The sequence below is a fragment of the Aptenodytes patagonicus genome, chromosome 7 (genome assembly GCF_965638725.1).
Source record: "Aptenodytes patagonicus chromosome 7, bAptPat1.pri.cur, whole genome shotgun sequence".
In the NCBI taxonomy this organism is placed as follows: domain Eukaryota; kingdom Metazoa; phylum Chordata; class Aves; order Sphenisciformes; family Spheniscidae; genus Aptenodytes; species Aptenodytes patagonicus.
This window is the reverse complement of record NC_134955.1, coordinates 27,930,949-27,957,923: the sequence shown is the minus strand read 5'-3', so window position 1 is coordinate 27,957,923 and position 26,975 is coordinate 27,930,949. Positions and strand designations below refer to the sequence as shown.

The window sequence follows — 26,975 nt, the reverse complement described above, 5'->3', positions numbered from 1 at the left end:
GCCCCGCCGCCATCTTGGTGCGGGGCAGGGGCGGAGCCCGGCGGAGGCGGGACCGAGCGCTGGTCGCCCCCCACCGCCCTACTCGTGAGGGGCCGCCGGCCGGTGGCGGAGGCAGGCGGGGTGCGCTCGCAGCGATACCGTTTATTACAGTCAATCCCCGTACAGAGGAGCGAGGGGGGAGGGAGCGGGGCCGGGCCAAGCCCGAGCCGGCCACGCGGAGGGGAGACCGAGGGCGCCCCCGCCGCCCACCCCAGCCCCTCGGCCGCCGGGGGCCGCCAGGCACAGCCTGAAGGGCCCCGGGAGGCGCGGGGGGCCCCGCGGCCCCAGCAGTCCCGGCGGCGCAGGCCGAGCCCTACGGGCGGGTCAGACGTAGCCGGGCTTCACCGACAAGCGGCGGCAGTTGGGGCAGCCCCGGGTCCCGTTGGTCTGGAGGCACCTGCAAAGGGAGGAGGTCGTTTCGGGGGGGAGGCTCCGCGTCCTGCAGCCGGAGGCTCCCCCAGGGCCGCTCCCGCTGCTATTCTATGTATTAACCACATAACATAGGAAAAAGCTCCCTCCCGTTGTGGGCAAAGATTTGATCACTTTTCCACCCATTCCGTGGAGAGTGCACGTGGAGAGCATGTTCCTCTGCAAAATAAGTTCCTGTACTGCTGGAGACAAATCCACAGAGCTCATCAGGCACCTCTTGCTGCCCAGTAGCTTGATCCTAATTTTGGTGTCATTGTGAGGCTGTGTTATTAAATTCTTAATTTTCAGAACTAAGTGGGTTTTTTTACACTCGTGTTTCTTCTAAAAATAAAATGATGGTACAGCTAACTTCTTTCATAGCAGTAACACGTTAACAGACTGAACACCTTCTTCACCTCAGTGTACCTCTAGACGAGAGAAAGTGGGGGGGATTCAGGGGAAAAAATCCAAACTGCCCCTGGGAGTGAAGAACTGATTCCCCAAGAGGAATTAAATAAGAATCTGCAAACTGGGCTAAGCACCTACAAGGTGAGGATATCGGTGAACAATAATTTAGAGGACAAGTGGGAGTGGGATGGATATTATGGCTAAATCTCACCCTTCAAGGCCGTGAGATTCAGGACACAGGTAAGCAGGACAAAGACCTGGGGAACAGCATGCACAGGACTGTCCTACTCTGGGCATGAACAGCTCTTTCCTATGACTAATGTCATGACAAGGATCTTTAGTACTTCCAGCTCATTACTTTAAGTGGAAGAAGTGAGAGCAAGGCAGCGCCTGCAGCTGGTTGTTCTTCTCCCCAATGGACTCTCCACACATGCCACAGTACAGCTCCATCTCCTCCACGCATTCATGAAACTTCACTACATGGTCACGCAATTCTCGCTGCTGCCCCTTTGTGCGATAGATCCTTTCACACAGGCAGTGGAGCTTCAGTAGGCCAAGCTGCACGTGAAGGGCAGAAACATAAGATAAAGTGAACAAGGTGAAGACAGACCAGTAACAGAAGGAGTGGAAACCACTACAGCCCCATCAGCCAGCTAGAGAAACACCAACACAGAAAGCTGCCCAAGGGATAGGATCAGTCATAAGGACATTTGGTCTTTCAGCACTTCCTGCCATTAATCCTACTTCTCTGTAACCAGGACACCAGGTTTGAGGCACTCTGCAGCTCTTTCATCAAGATGGCTTTCCTGAGCTATCCATGACATACACTGTATTTCAACTTCCCTTTGCCTCCAGCCAGCATACAGTTCAGCTGCTGCTCAGGGCAATAATATTTTTCAAGAAGAGACCCCTAATCCTCTCTGTTTCATACCCCATTTTTACTGCTTCCCATTCCCCTTTGTTTATCCCACTGTGACTCCTCCCTCACTTTTCAAGACTTGCACACTGAAAGTCCCAAGCATTGACTAGTTAATATGGACATGTTAATAAGCAATAACAAGTCTGGATACTTCAACGCTTGGCTTCTTAAGTTGCCTGACAGAAGACTACAGACAGTGCTGAAGAGAAGCTGTAGGATCCTACCTTGTTCCCTAGTCCCTCTGCCAGCTCCTGTGCCTTTTCAATGCTTTCCAGAGCCTGTGAATGGAGAGCATGCATCATCAGTTCTCAGTCTGATATATCAAAACCAGACTTGTACGAATGCCCTATGGGGATTATTAAAAGAAAGAGGTAAAGAGGTACAGAGTAGAATTTGGATAAACAAGCATCACTGCAACTCTGGACATGCAAGATAGCTGGCAGATTTCCCTCCCCTCCCAAAAGTTCATCCATAAGAAAAGCTTGGTTTCTGAAAGACCATAAATAATCCAAGAGCTACATTTCTGTTCCAGCCACACAGTGCAAAGTAGGGGTATGATGCTGGCAGAGGCTGGTGTTTCCAAGCAGAGAGAATACAGACTTATTTAAACTCAGTCACACATGCTCATTGGGGTTGGGATGAAGCACAAGCAAAGCGAGCCTTTTCACCATCCTACCCTATAGGCTCAATAATTGCTGGGCAACTCCAATTTCATTTGTACAAGAGGGAAGGAAAGGGTTCAGCACCACCAACACACCACGCTCTTCCATTTTTTCCCTGCCGTTCACATATCCAGTTTGTCCTACTTACACATGGTGTGATGTAGGAGTGTACTGCTATCCATCTTTTTCAACCTGAAGGAAAGTATTTAGCATAGCGGTTGTTATACCAAATGACTCCCTACTTTCCCCTAGATGCCACAGTGTTCCTCACTGTTTTGATCATCACTCTCTTTTCCAGAACTATTGAGATGTGCTTCAGATTTGTCCAAGGGGAAGAAGAGGTCTCCCTTGTGATGCAGTAGTTTTCAGGAGGAATATTATAAAACTTCTGCCCTATAATTTGGCATTACTGCTATTCTAGGAGAAGAGGACCAGATGAGATGAAAGTGCACTTTAAATACAGAGGAGATGGCATTAGACCTGTGGTGGCAGCAACAGCCTAGGATAAGGAACTTGTAGAAGAGGGAAGCAGGAACTGAAGGCTAGCAGGTAGAACATAACTGAGAGCTGCGCCTAGGAGGAGTGACTACGTACTGGAAAACCCTGAAATTAATGACCGGGACTAAAGAATCAAAGTGAAGCATGTGGGGTGGGGGAAGATATGCTGAGAAGTCCAGGTGACAGTTTGTCTTGGACAGGAATATGAGACTGCACAAGAGTTTGGGCAAGCAGGCTGTGACAGCAGCCTGGGAGGATCTGCAATGGTATTGACTACATGCAAGTGAAAGGAAATAGACTCACTGGCCGATGAGACCGGGAAGATGGAGGAAGCTAGGACAAGAATAGGGAATCTGCACGTGGAAAGTTAGGAAACTGCTTTATTAGGTAACTGATATTGGGATGAGTAGCATGAGAAATGGAAACTGTGACTGGCAAGTTGAGGAACAGGCTTGGGTGAGTATTCAGGGCTGTGACACTTGAGGAGGTCACATTTGGGGCAACGGGCATAAGGTCCCTGACCCACCAGAGCAGACTTCCCTCTAATGCCTGGAACAGAACACAAGATTCATCTATTCATTCTCTTCTTTTGTGGGTTTTGGTGAGATTAGGACTCTGTGCAAAGCCCTCACCAGGCTCTCACAGGTGAGCGCTGCTTGTGATATCAGAGGGTGGCAATGGCCGGAGATGGGATCAGTGGATGTAGGGGTTTGATGAGTGCCCTGAATATTCTCTTATGTAGACACCTACCTGCTGTGTCTTGTCCCATTCTTTTGAATATGAGATATGAGGCCGGGAAGAGATTACACTGAGCAAAGTTTTTAAGTCCACAGTTTCTTCTTCCATTGCAAACAGTGTTTACTTACTGAGATTGCAAGGTGTATCTCACCCAACTGATTCCCTGCTGTAGGCAACTCAGATGCTGACAGCACCTTGAACTTGTCTTTTCTGACAGTCACATACTTGATTTCCTAATATCTGGGATGCTTTGTTTAAGCTAAAATTCTTTGTGTCTCATATGAGTGATAAGAGTGAATCTTCATCATATCTACACTCAAATCAGCATCCTGACATGGCACTGTGCAGGCATTCCAGGTTGTTCAGCACTAGTTCAAGGCTAGCCTTTGAGCATCTCATTCTGCAGCCCAGTAATGTTCCTGCAGCGCAATCTGCTGAATTTAGTGCAATCTGGATTTTAACACACATACACTGCCTAAGCATTTTCAAAATAAGTAATGTTGCACCCTTGTACTACGTTGACCGGTTGTCTATTCCCAAATTATTTTCTGCTCTCGTTTCTCTGTTTCACATCACAGTTTATATACCTTCAAAGTTTCTCTAGGGATTTGATGCCACGTTTGTCTGCAAAGCACATGGTGGAGCTGTAGGGCTGTGATGTTTATCATCACTATCACAACAATGAGCTTAGTCATATAGCTAAAAAGTAGGCAGTGGAATCTATTTCAGAGCATAAGCATAAGCTGATTGCCTACAATGGCAGGAGTAGGCTTCCTTCCCTCAGTGCTGGTTTCTCAGTGTAGTGTTTAAAGTCATCAGGACTGACTAATGAGACAATTCTGTAAGTTAGCAGTCTGACTCAGAATGGATGTTCATACTGTTAGTAACAAATTCCTGGCCGAGAGGGACCGTTTGGAGAAACGTAACTGTGCAAGCAACAGACCCTGTTGGTAGAACCGGGGGTACAGGACTCCACTGCACTTTGATGGGCGTACGGTTCAGAAGATGACTGTATGCTCTAATCTTGTCTAACAAACTCCTGTAGAAACAAGTTTGTAACTGACCTTGTCCAGCTCCTTCTGGATCATCCAGCACTTAGTCATTCCTAACAGCACCTGGATCAGGCCCAGGCGGTTTCCAATCTCTGTCATGATGCTCATGGAGGAATCATACCGAGGAAAGGCTGTCTGCAGAAGCAGGGAAGAAAACACATGTTTTGCTATGGCCTGCTTTTCACACCCTCTTGCTATCCCCTCTGTCCTTCCGAGCAGGAAAGAGCTGTACCTGCACATCTTTGCGACTGCGATGGATATCTGCAAAGCACAGCAGACACAGCGCTTGCAGAGGCCGGTCACCATGCTGCAGGGCAATCTTCATGGACTCCTGAAAGAAATTGTCTTTGGTCAGTAAAAGAGCTTGTTGCTGGTTCAAAACAGCAGGGCTGGGACCGTGCACTCGAGCCACTGAAAGGTCAGCTCCGAAGAAATGGCACAATCTTTTTAAGGCAAGTAAAGTCTCGTTCACATGTTCCCAACCAAGGGCCGTTCATAGACCCAAACTTTTGAGGCCCCCTGGGCTACCAAAACCACAGCTCTAAGTTTGGGAGGCAGCAGGAACATCTAGAGTCAAGTGTGAATGCCATGGTACCTCTCTTCCTCCCAGTCCTGTAGGCAAGATCCCCCTGCAGAGACCTCTGACAGCTCTGCATCTGCCTGCACCCTATACCTCACAGCAGTCCATAGCATCTGCCAAGTGCCCCAGCTTCCGATAGGCCACTGCCATGTGGTACTGGCTCATTGCACGGTACTTCAAGCTCCAGCCCTTTCCATAATCATTCACCAGCTCAGCTGCTTTACATGGGAAGAACAAGGCTTTCTCATAGTCCTGTAAGGCAGACAAGCAGACAGACAGCAGTTACAGCAAAAATAAAGCAAAAAAGAAAATAAATTTTAAAAAAGCAACCATTTTTTATTTACTAACGCTGCAACAGCTAGCAGATTTCTGTACACCTTTCAACTCCCGCTGCTCTTCTTCCACATGCCGTATTTCACTAGATACCGAACTGTGGAAAGTGGAATTGCTATATACTGAATTCGTATTACTCTCTGGGTTCAGGACACTGGGGCAATGGCACAGCAAATTAATTTTATATAGTATGCCATGAGCTTTACTCTGCAGGAACCATTTACCCTCCTCTGTAACCAAAGGCTGAAAACTTTCTCTGCTCTTACATCATCTCTGCTTTCAACATCTACATGGAGCCCTCGTTCTCCATATGATGAGTCAGGATCTCTAAGAGGCTAGTTATCCATCATTGCAGGAAACAGGAACAAAGAATGGCCTCACCAAATCCACAATAAGTAATATTGTAACATATTTTCATTTTTAAGCATCTTGCTGCATTAAAAGCGTTTTAGAAAGAAATCTTATTTCACAATAAGTACGTAAAACTATTATCTAAATATCTAAACCAGTTCTCAAGTAAGTTACATGAGACTGCAGAAATGAAAAAGTCCTCATATTTTTTAATTCTCCAAGATGCACAAAGGAAACCACAACTTTTAAAATTTCCTTTCTCCCTTCTTATTTTATACCTTAAAAGTATCCAGCACAATGTTCTTTCTTTATTATTGGTATTATGAGGGAAGTTTACTGATAGTTTTCAACACTTCAGTTCACGAATCTTCCATTAGTGACAAAAATCAAGACTTTGTGAGGAAAACCTATTTGTTGCTGTTTGTAATAGAAGTTAGAACTGGCAAATCGCCCCCATCCTCAGTTCCTGCCTGGTTTTGCTCATATAAATAGCTATTTGCCTGAGATAGTGGTAGAAATAGAGAATCCCCGAGTTCTGGCTGCCAGCCCTGTGTGCAGGCAGTACCTCCTCTGATGTCATCTTCTTTGAAGCTAAGTTTGATCTTTTCAACACACAGGAATATTCACAGCTGCTTCTGCTGTGCTATATAAACATTAATAATCCTCCCATCCTTACTGTGAAGGAGAGTACTCAATGATGATTTTACAAAGAAGAGATTTTAGCTTACAACGCTCTCTCAGTACTTCACTTTCTATAGCAAAGAAACAAGCTGAAATTCACACCATTTCCAATTCTTTCCTGAATCCATGAGACAATCACCCTTCCGTCCCTTAGGTTACCACACCTTTATCTGGGCATAGAAGTTCCCGAGGCTGCAGCAGACTCGACACTCCAGCATCTTGTCATCGTTGTTGTGTGCGTAGCGTAAAGCTTTCTCAAAGCACTCCAAAGCCTTCTGGAAAATGCTGAGGCCCAAGAAGGCATTGCCCATGCTGAGGCTCACCTGGCCATTCAGCTGCAGGCTCACAGTGGTACCCTGCATGTTCAGGCACGTCTTACAGTAAGAGATTGTTTTCTGGAATTCACAGAGTTTCTCATTGCTGCGAGCCAGGTTTAGGTAGCTCTCTGTAAGGTAATCCGGGTCTTCCAGCTCCCGTGCTGTGTCAATCTGTACCACTGCAAACTTTAAGTAGAAAAGAGAGTGTTTATAAAACTGTGTAGTTTATTTAAATACAGCTCAAATACCCAGAGAGTAGCACCCTGTACTGGAGAAGTGGCTCATCTCTGAGCAGGGCAGGGAAGTCCAGCAGCAGAGACTCAGAAGCATCGTACACATTGAGCAGTTATCTGGTGGTTTAAAAGGCCTATGAGCAGCCTGAAGAAACCTCGCCCCCTCTCCACAGTCTCTGGGGCAAGGAAGATGAATTAGGCTGGTGGTTAGTGGAAAAAAGCCGTTAAATGGCCCTAAAGAGAAGCAGGTGAAGCAGGAAACATCTGACACAATGCAGCTCAGTTTTCTTTCACTCAGTTTAATTTATTCCACGTTCTCTGGAATTCTTAAGATATTGGAGTACTCTATTAATAAAAGAAAGTAAGCAAGCTACTTCTTTCATCAATTTTTTACTAAGAAATCGCAGTCTTGACAGTTTTTGTTCTATAACCTTAAGGATTCATTGCATAGAGTTCTCTTAAATGATCTGAAGTCTTTTTCTTTTAGACTGCAAGCTCTTATGAGCAGTGACTTTTGTGTTTTGTGATGAACTAAGCACGCTGCTGGCTTGAATTAATACCAGTAGCAAAGGTAAATATTTAGCAATTTTCTCAGTATGTGTTTTCATTAGAGATTATCAGTTAGGTTTATGGATAACAATTCCCAAGGGCACCAATTACTTCCTTTTTGTATAGTGGCAACACATAATAATTTAAGCTACTAGAACATTTTACATTCTTCACAAAATAAAATTAAAAAAACAACCAACCATAAATTGCGTATGTTTGTGTATATGTGTTCTCAGTTTCCTTAGCACTTTAGGAAAGCTATGTGGACCCAGTAATGTGCATTAGCTCATGCTTCCCCACATTCCCTTACCTTTGTACAAGTTCTTCATTATTTCCCGATTCTCACAGCCTCTTTCCTTGGCGTGAAGTAATTTTTCTCTCCAAAAGAGGTTGAGCATCATAACCCTTCTTAAATCACAGTTAATTTAATGCCTTTAATTCTGACCCCTTTTCTCCTGTTATTTCCTCTCTCAATGGTTTATTGCTAGTTCTCCTTCCTCTATCTTTGATCACTTGCAGTGTAAAATCTTCAGCTTGACTGAAGCCATTTTTCCTTCCTAATACTGGGAAGAACTAAAATTCACCTACTCTGATCCCACTTTCTGTTCTCTTCTCAGGTAACAAATAAAGGTTCAGGTATACTGAGCCCACTCCTTTGTCTGTTTCTCATTTTCCGTGAAGCCTTCAGTATTTCCTTCAGGTAGCCACATCTTACCTTTTTTGCTTCTCTCTTCCCTAATCAGTCTGTTGTTTCTGCCACCACCTAATTCCACATCACTTATCGGAATTGGTTTTCTTGAAATGTTTTCCCAGTGTATTAATAGCCCTCTTTTCTTCTTCATCCTAAGTATTTGTTTTTAAGATAGGGCTTTGACACGTGCATGGGTTTACTAGTAAGATGTGCCCCCCCCATTCTGAACAGAGCTACCAAAAACTTTTCAATGAGATCTGGGCACCCCCTTCATGTTTTGTGCTAAAGGCTGAATGATTACCAGTCTAGTAAGAGGCAACCAAAAACATCAGGACAAGAATACCAAGGCCCTTTAGCAAGACCCTATTTCAGGCTGGGATAGTTTCTTAAGACTATTACAACATCCTCTTGCCTTGTCTTCCAGATTCCTGAGTCACCCTCCCAAACACTACCTGCTGCTCCCTATATGCATCCTGTTACTTCTCAGATCCACACATCAGCTTCTTTTTGTTCATTTAATCAAACACGTTTATCCTCATGCTCTTGAGATGTATCTTCAGCTTCTTTTTACCACTCTTCCATCAAGCCCCATATCCTTCTTTCTTCTAGGCTGTCCTGACAACTGGGAGCCCCTCTCTGACCTCAACTGTCAGACCCCTCCTGGAACGTCTCTCAACACCCCCCGCCCCCCCTGCCAAAAAAGCATCCTCTTTCCCCTCTTAATCAGCTCCCTCACAAACAAATAATTGCAATAAAAAACAATGTAAGATCTATATTAGGTATCAAACAGCAGTTGAACAACAAGATAACAGACATGTCTCCACAAGACTGCTGCTTATTCTACAGAATCCACTTGGAGATCTCGTTTTACACTGACATACACACTGTAAACAGCTTTAAGTGGAGCAAAGACCCTGTTTTCATACCTTTTTCTGAAGCCTGTAACATGGTGTGCCTGTATGTGGGGAATAAATCAAGAAAGGTCCCCATGATTAACTGGAGAACCTCAATAACCTGGGAATCCTGAAGGACCAGACCCAATGAAAAGTAGTATTCTGCATATCTTGTGGGCTGGAGCTCTTGGTCAACACAGCGATTACGGCAGCCCACAATATGCACTCAACAGCTGGTATGTTCTGCTATATACAAAATAAACCCCCCAATTTCACATTCTAATCTCCAGCCACTCTCCGTAGTGGGTGCGACACAATGGCATGCATTCATCTCCAGATCGCCTTACCTTCAGCATATCTTTGTATCTGCCCATCTCTGCATGAGCAGTGATGAGGCAACCCAAAACCCGAAACCTGCCAGCAGGATCCGCAGACTTCTCCAAAACCCTCATCCAGACTCGCAGGGCCTTTTCGGTCTGATTAGACTGGTAAAGATGGAGTCCTTTCTCTATCTGTTGCTTTGTCTGGTCCTGACCCATCTCCCATGCATTAAAAAGCCTCATACACTAACCTCTAAGGACAGCAAAAAGGAAGTGCATAGAAGAGAACACAACATAAAATGCCCTAATAGAGGAGGGCAGGTTGTGTGCTCAGAAGGCTTGGAGCCTTAAAAGCCCAGCCATGTCAGGGGGCTGGAGTTGTGGTAGGCAATGGCAAGAAGTGGTTGCTCAGCACTGAGGGTAGAATCCCAAATCCACTAGGCAAACGTCTTGCTCGCTAGGACTCCATCAGTGCATTCGCCTGTCCAATCCCATAAACAAAGAGCAAAAGCACAACAGGGAGAGAAAGAGAAAAATCTCAAGCGACAGGAGTGAAACTCAATCTGAGCAGCCAGTGCTGGTGGTCTCCCCATTGGCTACAGCTGTGCCTGCCAGTCCGGCCCACGTGGCTCCCAGGAATGCTAGTCAGGCTCCCCAGCTCCCAAGGTCACGGCGAGCCAACTGCCCACCCCTGCCCGCCAGTATGCAGCTTATAAATACCCCAGGGAGACAATCAGCTGCAGTCACAGGGATGTCTCGGTTGTCTCTCTCCTCTCTCTCTAGCCATCCCCTTTTAGAAGCACTGGTGGTGGTGGGCTAGCCTGGGAGGTAGCAGCCTCAGCTAGAATAGTAGCTTTAGGAACAATACATGCCTTAAAAAGTAAGGTATGAACTAGAAGGCTCCAGGATGTACACGTGCAGTATTATACTTGCAACAGTGTGCCTGATACTTTGCCAGGCACAAAATTCAGCCTCCCTTTTGAGGACCTCAGCTGGCAGTATGGACTGTTTCTGTAGACAAAGGTCAGCTCTGTCACAGATTTGCTGCAAATATGGCACTGACTTCTTAATTTCAGGGACAACAAGAAGCTAGCCATCCTGAAAAACTTTGTTCATGACTGACTGTTGCTCACTGCCATCAGATACCTGTGACAGTCCTCCAAGAGTTTTCAACAGAAGTTGTCAAAGGCACTGCTGAAGTTCTGCATCCAGAACTCGCTGATCTTTTATGATGAATGACAATAATAACCGAAAAAACCAGATTTCTGCACCTTCTGATTGCATAAGAGGATTGTTAGCCCAATTAGAAGATAGCTTTAATACTCCTACACATCTTTGAAAGAGTAAAAGTTAGACTGGTTCCTCTAGGAGTAAAGTTTCATGCCCCCATTGATGTGCTGCATTTTAATGGGCCCAGTCTTGGTTATCTGTAGATTTACTCTGTCCTTCGTAAGAAGAGATACCAAACTTGATGGGGGGGCAGAGCGGGAATGCCTCAAGGAAGTCTAATTCAGATACAAAGTCCCAGACACCTGTTTTGGGATCCTTTTACAGGCCAAAGAGAAGAAATGGCAATTCAGAGTTTTAACAACAGACCCACATGCAGAAGCAGGCATGTCTCCAGCTGCCTCCCTGCTTCTGTGTGATGCGGTGGCAGCTCTTCCCCAAGCAAAAGTAAATACCAACAGAATCATATCACAGGCCACCAGTTGGACCATCCTGGCCTGTGTCATGGCTGCCTAAGGAAACACAAACCCAAGGAAGCCTTCCTGAGGTAATACCCCTAAGGAAAGCAGGACACAAAAGAATAAGGAACCACAGTCTACCCAGATGTTTTACATCCTTGCAGTCATGATCTGGAGATCATGACTCCAGGAGATTCCATCCATACCTTTATCCAAAATTTCCTCAGAAAAGTATTTTAAAAAGCAAAGCATTTTAAATGGTAGAAAAGTCTTGCTACAATCAGACTGATTCTCTTTTGGGAGCTTATATACTCTTATGATATTTGTACTATTTAATTTAGCACTGTTTTTCAGAGCAGTAATGTGCTAGATGCTGTTTCAGCATAGACTCTGTGTACTCTCAAACTTTAGAAGTAGAAACTGTGGAAAAATCTTCAGAAGGCTGAAGAAAAGTAGTGCTGAGGCACAGCTGGTTAGTGTGCAAAAATCACTTCAGCAGCACTGTTAAAATTATTATCTAGGTACTTTATAGATTTTAGGGCTTCCATAAAAGTCTAATTCGGAATTTAAAAAAGTCTCTCCTCCCTGCAGTAATTCTTATACGTCTCTGTGGGAGGTGGGTGGTGGGATGGACACAAGATGCAGAAGACCGACCCCCATGGAAAGCCCTGGCAATGGTGAGGCCATCAGATTTCTGGACTTGGAGAAGTTAAGAGGACATGGACAGCAACCACTGGAGTCTGCTACATAAAAAAATCAAGCCAGGACTCAAGGGGGAGAACAAAAATCACATCATTCCTTGCTGGAGCAGACTACTTTGCAAAATTAACCTTCTACAAGTAACCTGACTGTAACTCAGACTCATCCTGATGCTTTTGAACCACTTCACCAAAGCACTGCTCCCCTCAATATTCACTCTCATATCCCACAAAGAATAGGCAAAGTGAGAAGAGGATGCCTTGCAGTCTGACAAAACCCATCTAACAGGGGGGAAATGATCTGTCCTGAATTTTGTTAAACACGCTGTACTTCCTTGCTTTTGAGTTCTCCTATGAAATAGTGCTTAGTCTCTTAAGAATCAACTCACAACTCACCTACTGAGATAAAAACTTACCCTAGTAAAATAATCATAGAATAGTTTGGGTTGGAAGAGACCTTTAAAGGTCATCTAGTCCAAGCCCCCTGCCATGGGCAGGGACATCTTCAACTAGATCAGGTTGCTCAGAGCCCCGTCCAACCTGACCTGGAATACTTCCAGGGATGGGGCATCCACCACCTCTCTGGGCAACCTGTTCCAGTGTTTCACCACCCTCAGTGTAAAAAATTTCTTCCTTATATCTAGTCTAAATCTACCCCCCTTTAGGGGGGTAGAACCATCAAGCTCAAATTGGTCATTTTTAAAAAACAGAAACGCACTCTGATACAGAACATACCACTTTAAGCCCAATGCAGCTGCCTAAATAAGGAGGGGTAAATGGGTAGAATTACCAAGACACTGACTACCTGTGCTGCTTTGAGAAAGTAGTGGCAGAGTGATCATCAGCCTGTGGCTCAAGATAGCTCTAGTTTGTACAAGATTCAGGTATGGCTTCTACAGTAAGTGATCCACAGTTTCTTCTCAGGAACTGCAATAAGTAAGCCTGCAAGGTGCATGGAAACACCAAATCAGGGAATCTCACCTGTCACGCAGTGGAGCTATACACGCAGTGTAGCTAATCACAGTCACTTCTTCAGAGTGACCCCACTGAGCTGCTTGTCTTCCTCCCCACTGCTCTTCATAATGCATCCCTGGTGACTCCTGGCCATATGAAGACAGCAGAACATGGCTGGTAAAGTCAGGAAGATTGGAGACTGGAGTCAAAATAAGTAGTGAAAGGTGGAGGTGGATGCGAGAAGAAAAAAATTTCTCCTAAAACATTCAACATCAGGACTTAATCTACAGGTTTGTGTATCTCCTATTGATGTTGACAAATATAACAACTCATGTGAAGTGCTGATTATTTTCAGAGATAAACTACAAATAAGAGCCAGTGTATTAAATTGTCTACTGACTGGTGGTGGCCTTTTAAATTAAAGAAAAAACCTTCAAAAAATAAAAAAGCCACCTACCCAGAAGGATCTCGTATCAATTCTGTAAGATGCAGCTGACAGAGCTTTGATTGCGTAAGATGAGGCTAGCCAACTTTTTGCACAAGCAGGAACCTTCCATCCCGCCTAAACAAACCCTTTTTCTGATTCAATTGTTTCTTTCCATCCTTCACCTCAGACATATCTGAACTAAAATCTCTCCAGCCTCCCTTCTCAACAGCTGCAAATTAACTGCAGGGATCCCAGCATACTCTGCAACAGGTGGCTCAGCGCCTCGCTTCGCAATTGGTGCACTGCAGGGAAAGGAATGCTGCACTGAATCCTGATGCTTGCAAGTGCTCTCAGATTTACAGTCATGTAGGAAGTAATGGGGTGAAACAGAGTATGCCAGATAACAGAGGAAAAGGACACGGAGGAGAAACATAGCTGCCCTGAAAATGCTTGCAGTCTCTGAGATGCAAGACAGCAGAAGGAAGGAGTAACATTACTGAATTTTAGGAGCTTTCAGAAATGTGGCAAAGTCATGGCCATTGTGGTACTTTCCTTCTGAGAGAGGCAATATTAATGTCAAACTCGTGGCAAGTTTCTAAATGAATTATACTTTGCCTACACCAAATATTTTTTTTTTTAAACAACTCATTTTATTTCAAATGATTAACATATCTTAGTTCTAAAAGCAAAGCAGGTAACTTTCGCTTATCACAAAACCTGAGCTACTAAGTAATCCCAACCCATTTGGGGTTTCCCCGTGTAGTATTTCCAGGACCAGGAGCACTGGGGACTGCAGATACCTTCATGTTGCAGAACCAGGATAGGTTCAGCAAACTTGGCCGTGTTCCTGGAAGGGGTAAGGAGGCAGTGGCAGGTATGGGGCTTGTTGGAGCAGCATGAGCTGGTGCCTATCTAATCTCACGCACCACCACACACGCGTGCTGTTCCCATATAGCTCAAGTCTGGTGTTATGCTGAAGTTATTTAGCCCTTGGAACACCATGAAGCACAGTGCACGGACAGACAAGTGGCTGCGCAGCACCAATTCTGTGAGGCTGGATATGCCTACACCTCACTCCCCAGTGTATCACATATTTGCATTATCCAAGATTCTCAGCTTTTCTGTATCTAATGTCTAAGGGGACTTGACTGCCGAATGATACGAAATAGAGGCTAAACAACGAAAAAGTCTTTTCCATTTGTACTCAAAGTAGCTCATCTACATACAGGTAAAAATCCAGGGCTATGTATTCTGTACATCCAGAACAAGTGGCATTGGGCCATGAAAATTTTTGTGGCTCACAGCTAAGAAACTGGAAGATAGTTCTCTCATCTCTCTCCTCATCTTCCCACACTTGGACCCAAAAAGATCCTCAAGTTTAAGACACAAATACAACACACAAGGACTCTTCTCAAACAGTTTAATAGCAAATAAACAAAGGAAGGTACCACACTTGGCATATACAAAATGACTTGTTGTCGGTGTGTCTGTGCAATTAAAACAGCTTTAAGTTGCCCTTTGGGACAAAAAGAAAAAAAAAAAAAAACAACACACACACACAAAAGGAAGAAAATTCCTTTAACACATACTCGCTCGTTCCAAACTTGTAACAAATCTTTTCATTTTTAAATCCACTACACAAACTCTGTGATCATATCAGAAAAGCAACACGTGCTCCTCTGCTTTTTAAACCATTAAAGTAAAATCCGTAATTCTCTACAGAGTACAACACAATTTCACACAAAAAGACATTTTGTTTTGCAAATCAAAACAAGAAAAAAAAAAAAGGAACAGCTCAAACAAGGTAAAGAAAAGCATTTCTATGACTGAACCACGACTTCGAGTTGATTAAATCCCGTTACTGCAGAACAGACTCTACATTTGGTCATAGTGGCAATTTGTTTTCTCGTCACATTGTGAATCACTTTACATTGTTTTCTAGTAGAAAAGGCAAAAAACTGTACAAAACCCCTAGTGTTAAATACAATGTTTGTACCAATAAAAAAGCCCACAGGTTTGTCTCCAAAATGTAAATTTTCTTTTTAAATTATTCACAAAAAGCAGCCAAAAATCAGAAAGGCAGCTGCTGCTCCACTGTCTCAAATCCATTAAAACCACCACAGAACAATTAAAACAACCAAAGGAAGAAAAGGAAAGAAGAAAGGAAAGAAACATCCAATGTTTGGCATTTTGGTTTTCTTCAGATATTTTTCCACAGGTTTCCCCAAAGTTCCTTATGGAACCAAACGCGCATGTACAGAAACGTATTGGCAGTTACTCAATACACTGCAGGGTATCAGTGCCCCCCACTGACACACAGCCCTGTGCATTCAGACTGTGGGACTAACAGCAGCCAGCCCACAACCCTACCTCCCAAATAAACAAGTCTTTATCCTTTTTTCATCCAGCCTCACGCTTCACTCCCAGGTATATGTACCATATCCAAACATGTTCTGTCTTATAAGCAGATTAAGGACTGTCTACACAAGTCTAGCCAATATCTACTGAGAATATAGTATCCTCAGCCAACTCAGGAGTAGAATAGAAAAAAATGCTTTTGCATTTTTGCATTATCCCAATCAAACACGATTTGGTTTCTCAGCAAAACCCCTTCTCCTGGGATTTCATTTCACATTATTTTCTACTGTTAAGATACCTACACTAGCTTGCTTATCCTTCTGACTGAAACTTCATCACAGCACACACTCTTCAGGTGCCTTCATCTAGAAGCTACATCCCAGTTTCTACCTGTGCAGATGGTATGTAGGGTAGGGGGAAGCCTGCTACCCAGAAAGCAGTAACCTGTTCTAGTTCATCCTGCAAGCCAGAAAAACTGCGTAGCTCATTACCCAATTAAAAACTAAACAAAAACTAAAAAATCTCCGTAGAGATTCCCCAGCTAAGGCCCTTGAGAAGAGAGCTGGGGATGGTACCCTGTTCAGGTAACAGCTTCAGAGGCTGTTGTATTGTGCTTGTCGCTTGGGAAAAGAGCCAGCAGTTGTAGGACCAGGTTTACAAATGCTTTCTCTGGGATATTTCAAACACTTTATTTCAAGAGCTAACCTAGATCCTTCCAGGATCCTGCCACCAAGGTCTGACTGATGGTATTAAACTGGGGCTGGACTTCACAAAAATGTGCCCTGAATTATACAAAATGCTCATAAAGAGTGTTTCAAAGGAGCCCTAGCTTCAGATAACTTTGGTAACAGAAATACTGTGAAGTTCCCCCACCTTCCTGCTCCCCAGCTATCCCCTTCCACCAAAACTTCCACTACAGGAACAGTGCAACCGAGCCCCCTGGGAGCCTCAGACAGCACTAGAGATGGAACAAGGTCCAGGTGCTCTGTCAGGCAGACAGTCTAAGTGCACAGGTAGATGCCCTCAGGTGGCTTCTGATCAGATATTTGTCATACCAAAAACACCAATTTAAAGGATACCTTTGAAGCCCATTAAATTGCTCAGTTTTTGCACAAACTATAGAAAACAGAGAGGTGAAGGTGATATATACGAGGGTGTGAAGAAAACAGCAGGAAACATGCAAAACATTTCTGGGCACTACCTTAGTTTGAAAGATTAAAACAAAAACATCACATTTTGCTGAGGAGATCGTAGTTACAAAAAAACCAAGCATGCTGGGGCTTAACAAAATACAACATCAACTTTGATCAAATTTTCACTGCAGACTGATAATCACACAGGAAAGCAGGGGAAAAAATAAAAATAATAATAATAATAAAAAATAAATCAATAAATGCCAGGGCAAAAATGTAGCTACAATCAGAAGAAAATGTAGTTCAAGTGTTTTCTGCTGATGCCACTCAAGTCACAAGTTTGAACTCATAAAAACACATGCTGTCTCCTCAAGCACAGAACCAGATCAGCAAAATGTGACTAGGAAGTCTCCTGAAAGATTGAGTCACACCATATAATTGACTTTTTCTTCGAAACTGTGTTTTTAAAACTAAGCACACAGAAAAAACTAAGCCTAGAAAGTGATTGGCTGTATGTTCACAGAAATACAAATACTCCACAAGGTATGCTAGCAAGGCTGCTCTGAAGACAATTACAAAGAATCAGATTCACAAAATCAAGTGGTTATCTTACGAAGGTCTAGAAAAATAGAAATTCTTTTATATTCAAATGCAAGTTTAAATATTCCCCTTCAGCAGTCTTTCTAGCAAAACCAATTTGGCAGCACAAAAAAAAACCAAACAAAAAAAAAAGAAAGAAACAAACGTAATAAAAATACACATCAGCATCAAAGGTCAACACAAGGTCAAAGGTGAGAGTTCAAGCATCAGAGAAGCTGAAGAGACAAGGATTTGGACGATGTACTTGAACGCCACATCGACATGCTTTAGGCACAACGATGAACAAACGGCAGGAATCTAGAAAAAAAACAAACCAGAAAGAGGGAGACCCACTGAGTTACACAGAGCAGTACATCCAAACACGGAGAGAGAGAACAAGAATGGGCACTGTACAATGAGATCTCCTGGGGAAGGGAGTTGACAGGGAAGGGCAGCACATGCCAACGATGGACAAGTAAAAGTCAAAGTACATGAAGGACACCAAGTAAACATCAAACTGCCAGAAACCAAATGGAAGCAGAGGCCTGGATTTCCCTCTCAACACCCAGTCTGTGGAGCGCTCCACAGCCTCGTGACACATTGATTAGCATGCATTCACCTTGCCCTGTGCCCAGCGTCTCCACTAGCTCTGTTTAGGAGAAGAACAGAGCAAGGTCCCTCCCCAGGAGACCGACTCCAAAAAATATGGCTCCAGGGCTAACATTTGCCCACAGAGACTGAGACCATGAGAGACAAGACAGAGGACACAAGGGATTTACAGGTGGTTTGACGGCTGAGACTCTTCTTGCATCCTGACATGGGAAGTTCTTAGGCAGTGGTAGCCCAGGAAATCCATGTTCTTTCCTTCAGCTACAGTCCCTTCTCATTCCCTAGGAGCCCATGAAACTGGGGGTGGGTGATTTGGAACCGGGGGAGTGGGCGGTTAGGGAAGATATACAAGACAAGTAAGTGGAACCAAAAACTCCACACATTAGAGAAGAATTCCTTAAGACTTGACCGCAAGTTAAGACTTGTCCTAGCTGAGCACTTTTCATACCATTAGACCTGCACAGGGGTTTTCCTTTCCCAATCTTTTCTATAAACAGCCCCCAGCTCCCTGGCTTCATGAGGAGGGGATTCTGGGCTCTGAGAAGCTCTACAGTCACTGTTGCCAGTTTGATGAGTAGAAAAAAAATGTGTTTCCCGAAGCTTTCTTGAAGAGTTTATAAATAAAATAATTCTTATATTAAGTCATATAAATAACTTTGTTTCCTCCTCTCAGCTTGTGAGCTGCAAGAGACAAGGAACATTTGGGGAAGAATGTGGGAGGTAGGGGAGAGAGGAAACAAGTTTTTTCTTTTTTCTTCCTCCCTCCCCGCCCCCCCTCTCGACTCCCCTTTATCTCCTGTTTGTGGCCTTATTCTTCAGCATATCTCAAAGCTGCTGGTTAGAGACTAGAGCAAGGTGAGACTTGCACATTATCTTACAGCATTTATAGCATGTTTGAGAATAGCAAGGGTTGCATTCTAGTTCCAAGGCAATGAGAAGCACACTGTCCGCTAAACCTGCAACACTCCACTTGCTAGAATTGCTGAGATTAATTTGCTCTTCATACTTTCCAATTAAGGGAAAGGACTTAGTATGGAGTTTAAACCAACTTCTGCAAAGAGAGTACAATGCAACTCTTGCAGTTATTTCTATAGTTCTAGAAATACTCTAGATAGTTTGCAGATAGTGGTAAGGTTTCAGTCCTAAACCAGAAAGGCAAATTCATCATGAACTGAGGCATGACAAACAATAAGAGGCATGAAATCAAGTGACATCTAAGCATGCACCATAGAAATTCTTTGTGATTTCTTTGGGTTTTTTTTGACAGAGATTTTTCAAATATTTCACTCGGCAATTTTGAGGGGAAAGACTAAGTTTCATTAAAGCCCTGAGGAAGGACTGGCCTATAAGAGCAGAGCCATGAGATGCTGGATAAGAACTTAATGACTTGGGGAAAGTTATTCCAGTTTGTTCCTGGTTTATTCTCACAACTGTGATAATTCTGCCTTCTGTGTTTTACACTTTGTGGTAGGTATGCTCAGGGATGTATAACATCCTTATGTTCAAATGTTTGCAACAAGAAGCTCTCAAAGCATTTTCCGTGTTCATAGTAGCACCCTTCATTTGCAGTTTGCTTTATCGAAGTTGCTTTTAGGTATTTCCAAATGAAATAGGAACAATTTCACTCTGCTTGGGTGTTCTTCCCTAACTCACAACCATTAACAAGAAGAAACACTTCAGTTAATTCTATCATGCAAGCAGAATCTATCATGCTACGTGACCTTCAGTATTCAGATGAAAAGCTTTTTCCTTATAGATGTATTTGCCAGTGAGAAATTTTGAGGCACCTATTTTCCAGATAGTAGTGCCCACAGCTAGTAAACTGCCTCACCATTAAACTATAAAGAGATATTCATCATCATTGTCTCAGATACTTTTGAAAAATTCCAGTCCTCATTCTGCTTGGGATTAAAATTTAATCACTATACATCAAATGCATTTTCTAATAATGCAAGCTTTGTATTACTGGAAGAAAAAGCTAAACTACAAAGAGATATCCTATTTTGGACTGTTCATTATCTAGGGGACTGAAGAATCTATGATTTCGTTTACTATAGTACTTGATACTAAGTAGCATCAGACTAAGACTTCAATTGTTCATAATACTTTCATTTTACTACAGCATATCTAGTAAAATCAAATGTCTTCTGAGAAAAAAATAAATCTATGAAGTATACCATTTCCATCTTGTTTCTAAAAATACGTAAGTACTTCCTGGTGGCACATGCAATATGGAATTCCATTTCAGCAGATGTCCTACCAGCTTTTGTTGTAGAAAATTCAGATTCTTTGGTTTATGAGCATACAGAATATTTTGTCCATGCGGTTACTTAAGCCAATCCTTCTGCAGTTTATTTGAACTCACCCAACTCTTATCCTACTATCCAGGAAATAAAGCATTTGACACTGATTTGATTTGCACTTGAATGAGAGCATGATAGGAATTAAAAATAAAATAAAATTGAAAAGCCGCAAGTCCCCACAATCCCAGACTTTCCTGCCAATGAGTGAGGAAGAAAACTGGCTTAAGACTGGAAGGCAAGAAGAGCCTAAATCTCCAGAGTCAGCAGCAGCCACCAGACATAGAAACGTTGACTTTATCTGATGAGTTCTGTTATCAGAAAAAAATCTGCCCAAGTCACAAACTTGATACATTTATTAACTTTGGCAACATATACATTGATACACCAAGAAAGGGAAATCTGAAACAAATACACAAAAAGGGCAACATCTTCAGCTGGTGAAAATTGATGCAGCTCTGCTGAAGAGAGCAGAACTGCATTGATTCAAACCATCTGAGGATCACATCTTTTAAAATTTAACCTGCATAGATTTTTTTTTCTTTTTCTTTTTGGCAATACTTATAGTCATGCCAGTAAGGCACAAGAGCTAGCCCAAGTTAGGTGTCTTAAGGTGATTATGTCTGGGAGGAGTCACTGATCAAACTAAGCCACAGTGTAAACTGGTGAATTTCCTAAAGTCAATGGGAGTTGCACCTATTTGCAACAATGCCAAGCTTGATCCGTAAGTTACAGTATTGAGGACACACTATAGGATGCAGAAGCTAAAATATCTAATTTTGGGCAACTGGAATGACTAGTAAAGAGGCCAGAGCATCAGGTTAAAAGAAAAACAGGACAAAGGTCTCAGATAGTACAGTGGGGTAGGGTGCAAAGAAGGTAAGAGTGACTGTAGAGACCCCAGAGCACAGTGCTCTCCTCCACTGGTTCACAGCGTTCGTCTTCCCTATTTAGCAGTTGTTGGGCTGCAAACAGGCCACTGAAAATCAGTAGTTTCAATCATGCACATCATTATGTGTGTAAAACAATCACATTCAGGATTCTACAAAACCCTGGCCTTTTTTTCCAGTGAAATAATTTAGGTAATAAATATCTCCACCCTGGAGCCGTATAAAACTTCTATAAAAATAGAAACAATATTCTTGGTTACAGCAGGTTGCACTTGGAGCAGTTGCTCCCAACTATGTTTTTTTTTTTTCTTTTTTTTTTTTTCTTTTTTTGAAAAGTATATTATTTATAAAAAAAAATCCCATTATCACCCTGGAGGCCTTCACACTCCAACACTCTTTTCTCAGAAAACCAGGACACATCTTTCCCATCGTGCAGAATTCAAGTGTACATGGTTCACTTAAGTGTATGCTTACGTTTCTAGAGAGATTCAAATAATTAACACAGAAGGGTACCACATGCCAGCATAACTGGGAAATTTGGCAATCTGGCCTTTGAACCTTTGCCACCACAAAATGATTTGAATAATACTGATAGATTTTCCTGTCTGCCATCAATATAGACAGACTGGCATCAACTAACTGTTTGATTTTCAATTTAAGAATGGAAAGGGCTCTTCTTGGATGCTATGGGTCAGGCCTTGTACTTCTGAGGTTTGAGATCCCAGGGGACCCAGTCCCTGGGAACGCCCGACATTCCCAACAGGCCACCGCACACGGGTGCAGATTCTGAACATGATCTCAGGTTTGATGGGTTTAGTGCTCCTCCTGCTGGAGCAGAACAGAAAGTCCCAACCCTATGTCTGACCCATACACTCATTATTTAGCAGCTGGCTCCCAGATTGCAGTGTTGGCTGGTGCCCTGGGAAACAGCATCACGAACCAGGAATACAAAGAAAACAAGGAAAAGGAGAAAATATGAGGTAAATGGAACTTCTGTTAAAGACGCACAGAAATTGTAAACTTCCTCTTGTGACAGAGGTGGATTTTGGTGGTTATAAAATGGGACTCTGATTTCTTAAAACAACTCAGGCCAGAGTGTCAAAAGTCCTTTGAGACCCCTAAACCCAGTGTATAACAAAGGCCCTTAGCAACGCATTAGCAATTTCACAAGTGTGCAGAAAAAGCGTGTGTTCAATTTTCCTTCAATATAGAAGATAACAGCTAGTACCAAAAGGCAGAATAAGACTGAATGGCTCAATGCTCTGCTCTGGTTTCACAGCTCCTGTGTCAGCCTGTTTTGCACTGGTACACACCACCTTAAAGGAAAACTGCAGTATAAAGAAATACCTGATTACTAGACCAAATCACTGCACAAATGATTTTGTGGTTTTTTTTTTAAAAAAAAACAAAAACAAAAACCAGGAAGTTATATTTGCAACAGAGTTAAGACTGAGAAATCAAATCCTATGAGAACATGTATAAAACAGGAGCCTCAAGAGCTATGTTAGGGTAACTCTGGGCTTTGTATCTCAATTTAACAGTCATTTTAATAGAGAAACAAACAGCACTTACATTATGCTTATCAGAATGAATTCAAAGTACTACTCTGCAAAAAGGACATTATTCCACAGAAATGGGGAATGTGATGAACTGTTAAGAAGAAAAATTGTCAAAAAAATTCTGCAGGTTACCAGGGATCAAAAGTTTCTTGTTTCCAGTCCCAGATGTATTCATCCAGACTAAGCTGTCTCCCTCTACACCTTTCTACAAAACCTAGATAAAGTACATAGGATAAGTTTTCTTAAATATGGAGAAATCCACTGCATCTCATTAATATTCAACTGTAAATGGACAGTGAAATTTTCTGGGCAGGGACATTATCTAATAATTTTATAAAGTGCTGTGTACATTCACAGTGCTATATAAACACTACTTTATATACAGCAAAAAAAAAATCACTGCAGTTTTCCTTTGGCTTGTTAACATGTTCACCCTTCTAGCCTGTCTCCTGCTTTAGAGATGATTTACTAAATCCCCACCATGGCACACAGTTAAGGAAATTTCAAAGAGGGGATGGGGCATGACGAAGGCTACATGGAGTTGGTTCTTTGCTCACCCAAACTTGGATGGACTCAGTTCTCCTTCCCCATCTTTGTTTTCATCAGCTGTTCTGTGTTATTTCTGCTTTCCCTTCTCCTCTACCCCATGGCGGTGTGGTGTCAGTTCTGCTTCCCTTTCTCCTCTCTACCCCAAGGCAGTGCGGTGTCAGTTTCTGCTGCTCCCTTTAACCTTCCCTCCCCACCCCCAAGGAGCTGGCATTGGTCCTTCTCAACACACACTGGTTACAAACACAGCAAACTTCAAATAAGGGAAAAAAAAAAACCTCAGCGATATGGCACCTAAACTCCAAAGTAAAACACTGGAAACAAAAGCACAAACTTGTCCTCCATCCGAAGCGGGATTCTCAGCAGAGGCTGCAGCCGAATCTTCAGGGGAAGATGTGCCAAACAGAAGGCATGGATCAGCTTCCAGGACTGTAAAAACACAGCCTTAGGGCTTCGAATCACTAAGTGCGCTCCTCTCCAACTTACCAGAAGATCCTTCTCACTCCAGTCCCGGAGGGGAGGGGCGCTCAGTATGGCTTGCTGTCATTCTTAGAGCGCTTGAGCTGTACTTTCAGACGCTTCATGCCAATCTGAAAGCCGTTCATTGACTGAATGGCAGCCTGTGCAGAGACAGGATTGTCGTAACTTACAAAACCTGAAGGAAGGAAAATACATAATTACACCATGCCAAAGCTGTCCAGAACAGCTACTCACAATTGGAAATGCAGGTACTCACAAGGTAGGAGAGGCCTGCATGAAATGCCATTTTCAGAAGCTCACAACTGTTTTAGACTCTTCATAAAAACCTCTTACTAAGGGCTCTCAGACAAAGTTGCTTTCTGACGTATGGAACTTTGGCCAAAAGATATACAAAGCTCAGGAAATTAAAATAACATTTTCTAGTCTTCCAACAAAAATAAGTACTGCTGTTGGTTTTATAAGAACTCATACCTGGGAGCAAACCAAACCTGGAAAATGTTAATCTATATATGAAAGCTCATTAAAGACACAAGACTGAAATCACCCTCTTGGCATTATGGGAGTAGCTTTGTTTGGAGTGAAGTAGCTGTCAAGGCAGTGTGGCACTTGTACCACTATTATGTTTAGGTCTCTCTTGGATGAAAAGTTGTATATCATTCCAGGGAAAGAGCATCTTCAAACTAAACTTCTCCAGGGTTTTGAAGGAACCCATTTTAAGTAACTCCAGTCAATGGCTGGTATCACTACCTTGGGAGATCATTCCACGTGCAGGTGTTACAGCCTGATGCTCAGCATATTTTTGTGTTCTCACAAAGCATCAGATTGTCCACATCTTTTGGCTTAAATACTAAAAAATACAGGATATTATGTAGACACAAAACTATCAAAACCATAGAGAAAGGCTCACCTCTCCTATTCCATCACAAGAAATCTCCATCTATCAAAATAGTCACGAGAGCTTACAGCACTACAAAAATGCTACAATTACATGCACCGGGGTTTCAAAGTGAGGAAAATAAAACCATGAATCTTTCAGTCCACATGTGCAGCCTGCTACTACGCAAGCTAAGGAAGAATATGTTCTTTGCTCTTCCGGCATCACAGACTTTAGCAGTTAACTGAAAATAATCTATTTGGATAGTAACAGTAGCACGACAGGTTGATTTACAGTTTTAGGATACACTTCCCACATTAATGTGCCTCCCATCGAAATACACAATAAGCAGAGCAAAATTAGGATAAGAGATACAACCAAAGTTAGGTAAACAACAGCTGAAATGTTTTTTCTATTAAAAAGTTTTCAAGAATTAGGAGGAAGCTTTAAAAATTGCCTTCGGAGCATTTACAGAACATCTGAGTCAAATGTTCCTGTACTATATGGTAGCCATAATAAAAATATATAAAAATATTAATAGAAATCATTCATAATGATAACATAGTAAGTAGTATATACAGCAACGTAAACAATTAGTGAAAAGACAGAAAGGGGGAAGAGAAGGAACTATACCATAATTACAGTCTGCAAACACAAATCATAGTGAATTATCTAGGGCCATAACAGTATAATGAGTCATAACAGTACAAAATCAGGAAAAGCAAAAAGTCACAAAAAAAATCAGGAAAATACAGTTCATTGCTGGAAGAGTTCATATTTATTTATTTATTTTTTAGGGATATAGAGAAAGAGTCACTACTTGACTTAAAAGCTAGACTAGACAATATACTGGAAAAGAGATTACTAGAAAGAAGCCACCGTTCTACAGGTAATGATTAGACCCAACGTACCAAAACACTTGCTTAGATTGGTCTGCTTGTCAATGAAAACCTTGGCAGAGACGACATTTCCAAATGGCATGAACATCTGCAGCAGATCCTGATCCCCAAACTCCTGGGGGAGATGATAGATAAACAGATTGGCTCCCTCTGGACCTTAAAACAGCAAGTAGGAATACAAATTCAGAAAGAGCATGGATAACATAGGCCCACTTCACAAAAAAGGTGAAAGAGCCATTCAAGCCAAATTTTCTAAATAAACAATGAAACTGCTGTTTGCACTTCTGTGGAGTACTTGATTCCAGAATAAATCAGCATGATCCTTTGCTGTGATTGATCATTCAAATAATTCTAGCTCTCTCACCATTTTTGCTTGTAATTTCCACATTGTGCCAAAACCGGTTCACAGATCCTTGCTGTAACGAAATCTGAACAATAAGTTTGAGCCCCAGATGCTGACTAAACCAAAAATGGCTATGCAAAACTTGCAGCCCAAAGAGACTAATCTCAAAACAAAATACAAGCAATCGCATTACTTGTAATCTTTTCTAAGCATCATCCTACATTCTGCTGAAAACTTAGTCTTACATTCGTCATTACTTTACACTGCATGTTAAATTGACTCTGAATCTGAAGAGTGAAGAGATCGGCATTAAATATCTGTGGGAAAAGGTGAAGGACCAAGAAAACAAAATTAACAAAACCACAACTGATTCTTTGACAGTGGGATGTATCAGGCTGCAGACTCATACTCTCCTGTCCTCCGAGAAAATGGAGGAGTACTATTACTAAGCATTTAAGACTAGACAAATCCTGGGAGAAATCTCCTGTATAAAAACTACTTTGGACAGCCCTTAACAGAGAGGCCTCACAGATTTTCTTTCTTTATCTTCAGTAACTTTAGGATTCTTAAAAATGCCGCCAAATAAAAGCTCTGCAGGTAAGGTAGCTGCAAGGGCTAAGCTTGCCCTTTTGAAAACCCCTCTCAAGTTGTTTCTACAACTTTCTGCCTACCTTCTTTTTGACTTCCCGCTGCACCAATACTCTGCTGTGTTAAAAGACTCTGGTTATAGAGTGTAGGCAATGCAGCAGCAGCATATTGCTGGATTCCAGAATAAGCCTGCGTGAGGGCTTCCATTGTGCTACCTGTCCCATTTGAGAGACCACCACTACCAAGTCCTCCATTTAAGGCTGCCATTCCTGTATAAGAAAGAGGAAATAAAGATGACTGAGTATTTCCACTGAGGCAGATCAATTACCTTTCAAATACTCTGCACTATTACAAAAAGGCAGGGAGCAGAAAAACACCCCC

General features: G+C 42.6%; 2 protein-coding genes across 15 annotated transcripts in view; both read right to left on the bottom strand.

The window, feature by feature from the left end:
• Nucleotides 1-127: 127 nt before the first annotated feature.
• Nucleotides 128-10,206, bottom strand: RAPSN (receptor associated protein of the synapse). Of its 3 annotated transcripts, none has more exons than XM_076344464.1 (8): nt 9,700-10,206; nt 6,834-7,172; nt 5,398-5,556; nt 4,957-5,055; nt 4,737-4,859; nt 1,999-2,052; nt 1,214-1,413; nt 128-436 (listed from the first exon to the last, which is right to left on the bottom strand). In XM_076344464.1, the coding sequence occupies exons 1-8, from the start codon at nt 9,913-9,915 to the stop codon at nt 364-366; spliced, it is 1,263 nt and encodes a 420-aa protein (XP_076200579.1). In that variant the 5' UTR covers nt 9,916-10,206; the 3' UTR covers nt 128-363. The 3 variants fall into 3 exon arrangements, with proteins under 3 accessions (XP_076200579.1, XP_076200580.1, XP_076200581.1); XM_076344465.1 differs by having other exon boundaries at nt 6,993-7,172; XM_076344466.1 differs by lacking the exons at nt 1,214-1,413; nt 1,999-2,052.
• A 4,636-nt stretch (nt 10,207-14,842) lies between these two features.
• Nucleotides 14,843-26,975, bottom strand: part of CELF1 (CUGBP Elav-like family member 1) — a 63,263-nt gene continuing 51,130 nt past the window's right edge. For 11 of the 12 annotated variants that reach the window (XM_076344460.1, XM_076344459.1, XM_076344461.1 and 8 more), the window contains 3 exons: nt 26,678-26,863; nt 25,676-25,819; nt 14,843-24,065 (listed from right to left, as the gene is read on the bottom strand). In XM_076344460.1, coding sequence (XP_076200575.1) covers nt 23,938-24,065; nt 25,676-25,819; nt 26,678-26,863 — 458 coding nt within the window. In that variant the 3' untranslated portion in view covers nt 14,843-23,937. The remainder of the gene's footprint in view (nt 24,066-25,675; nt 25,820-26,677; nt 26,864-26,975) is intronic. The other variant, XM_076344452.1, reaches the window with a different exon arrangement.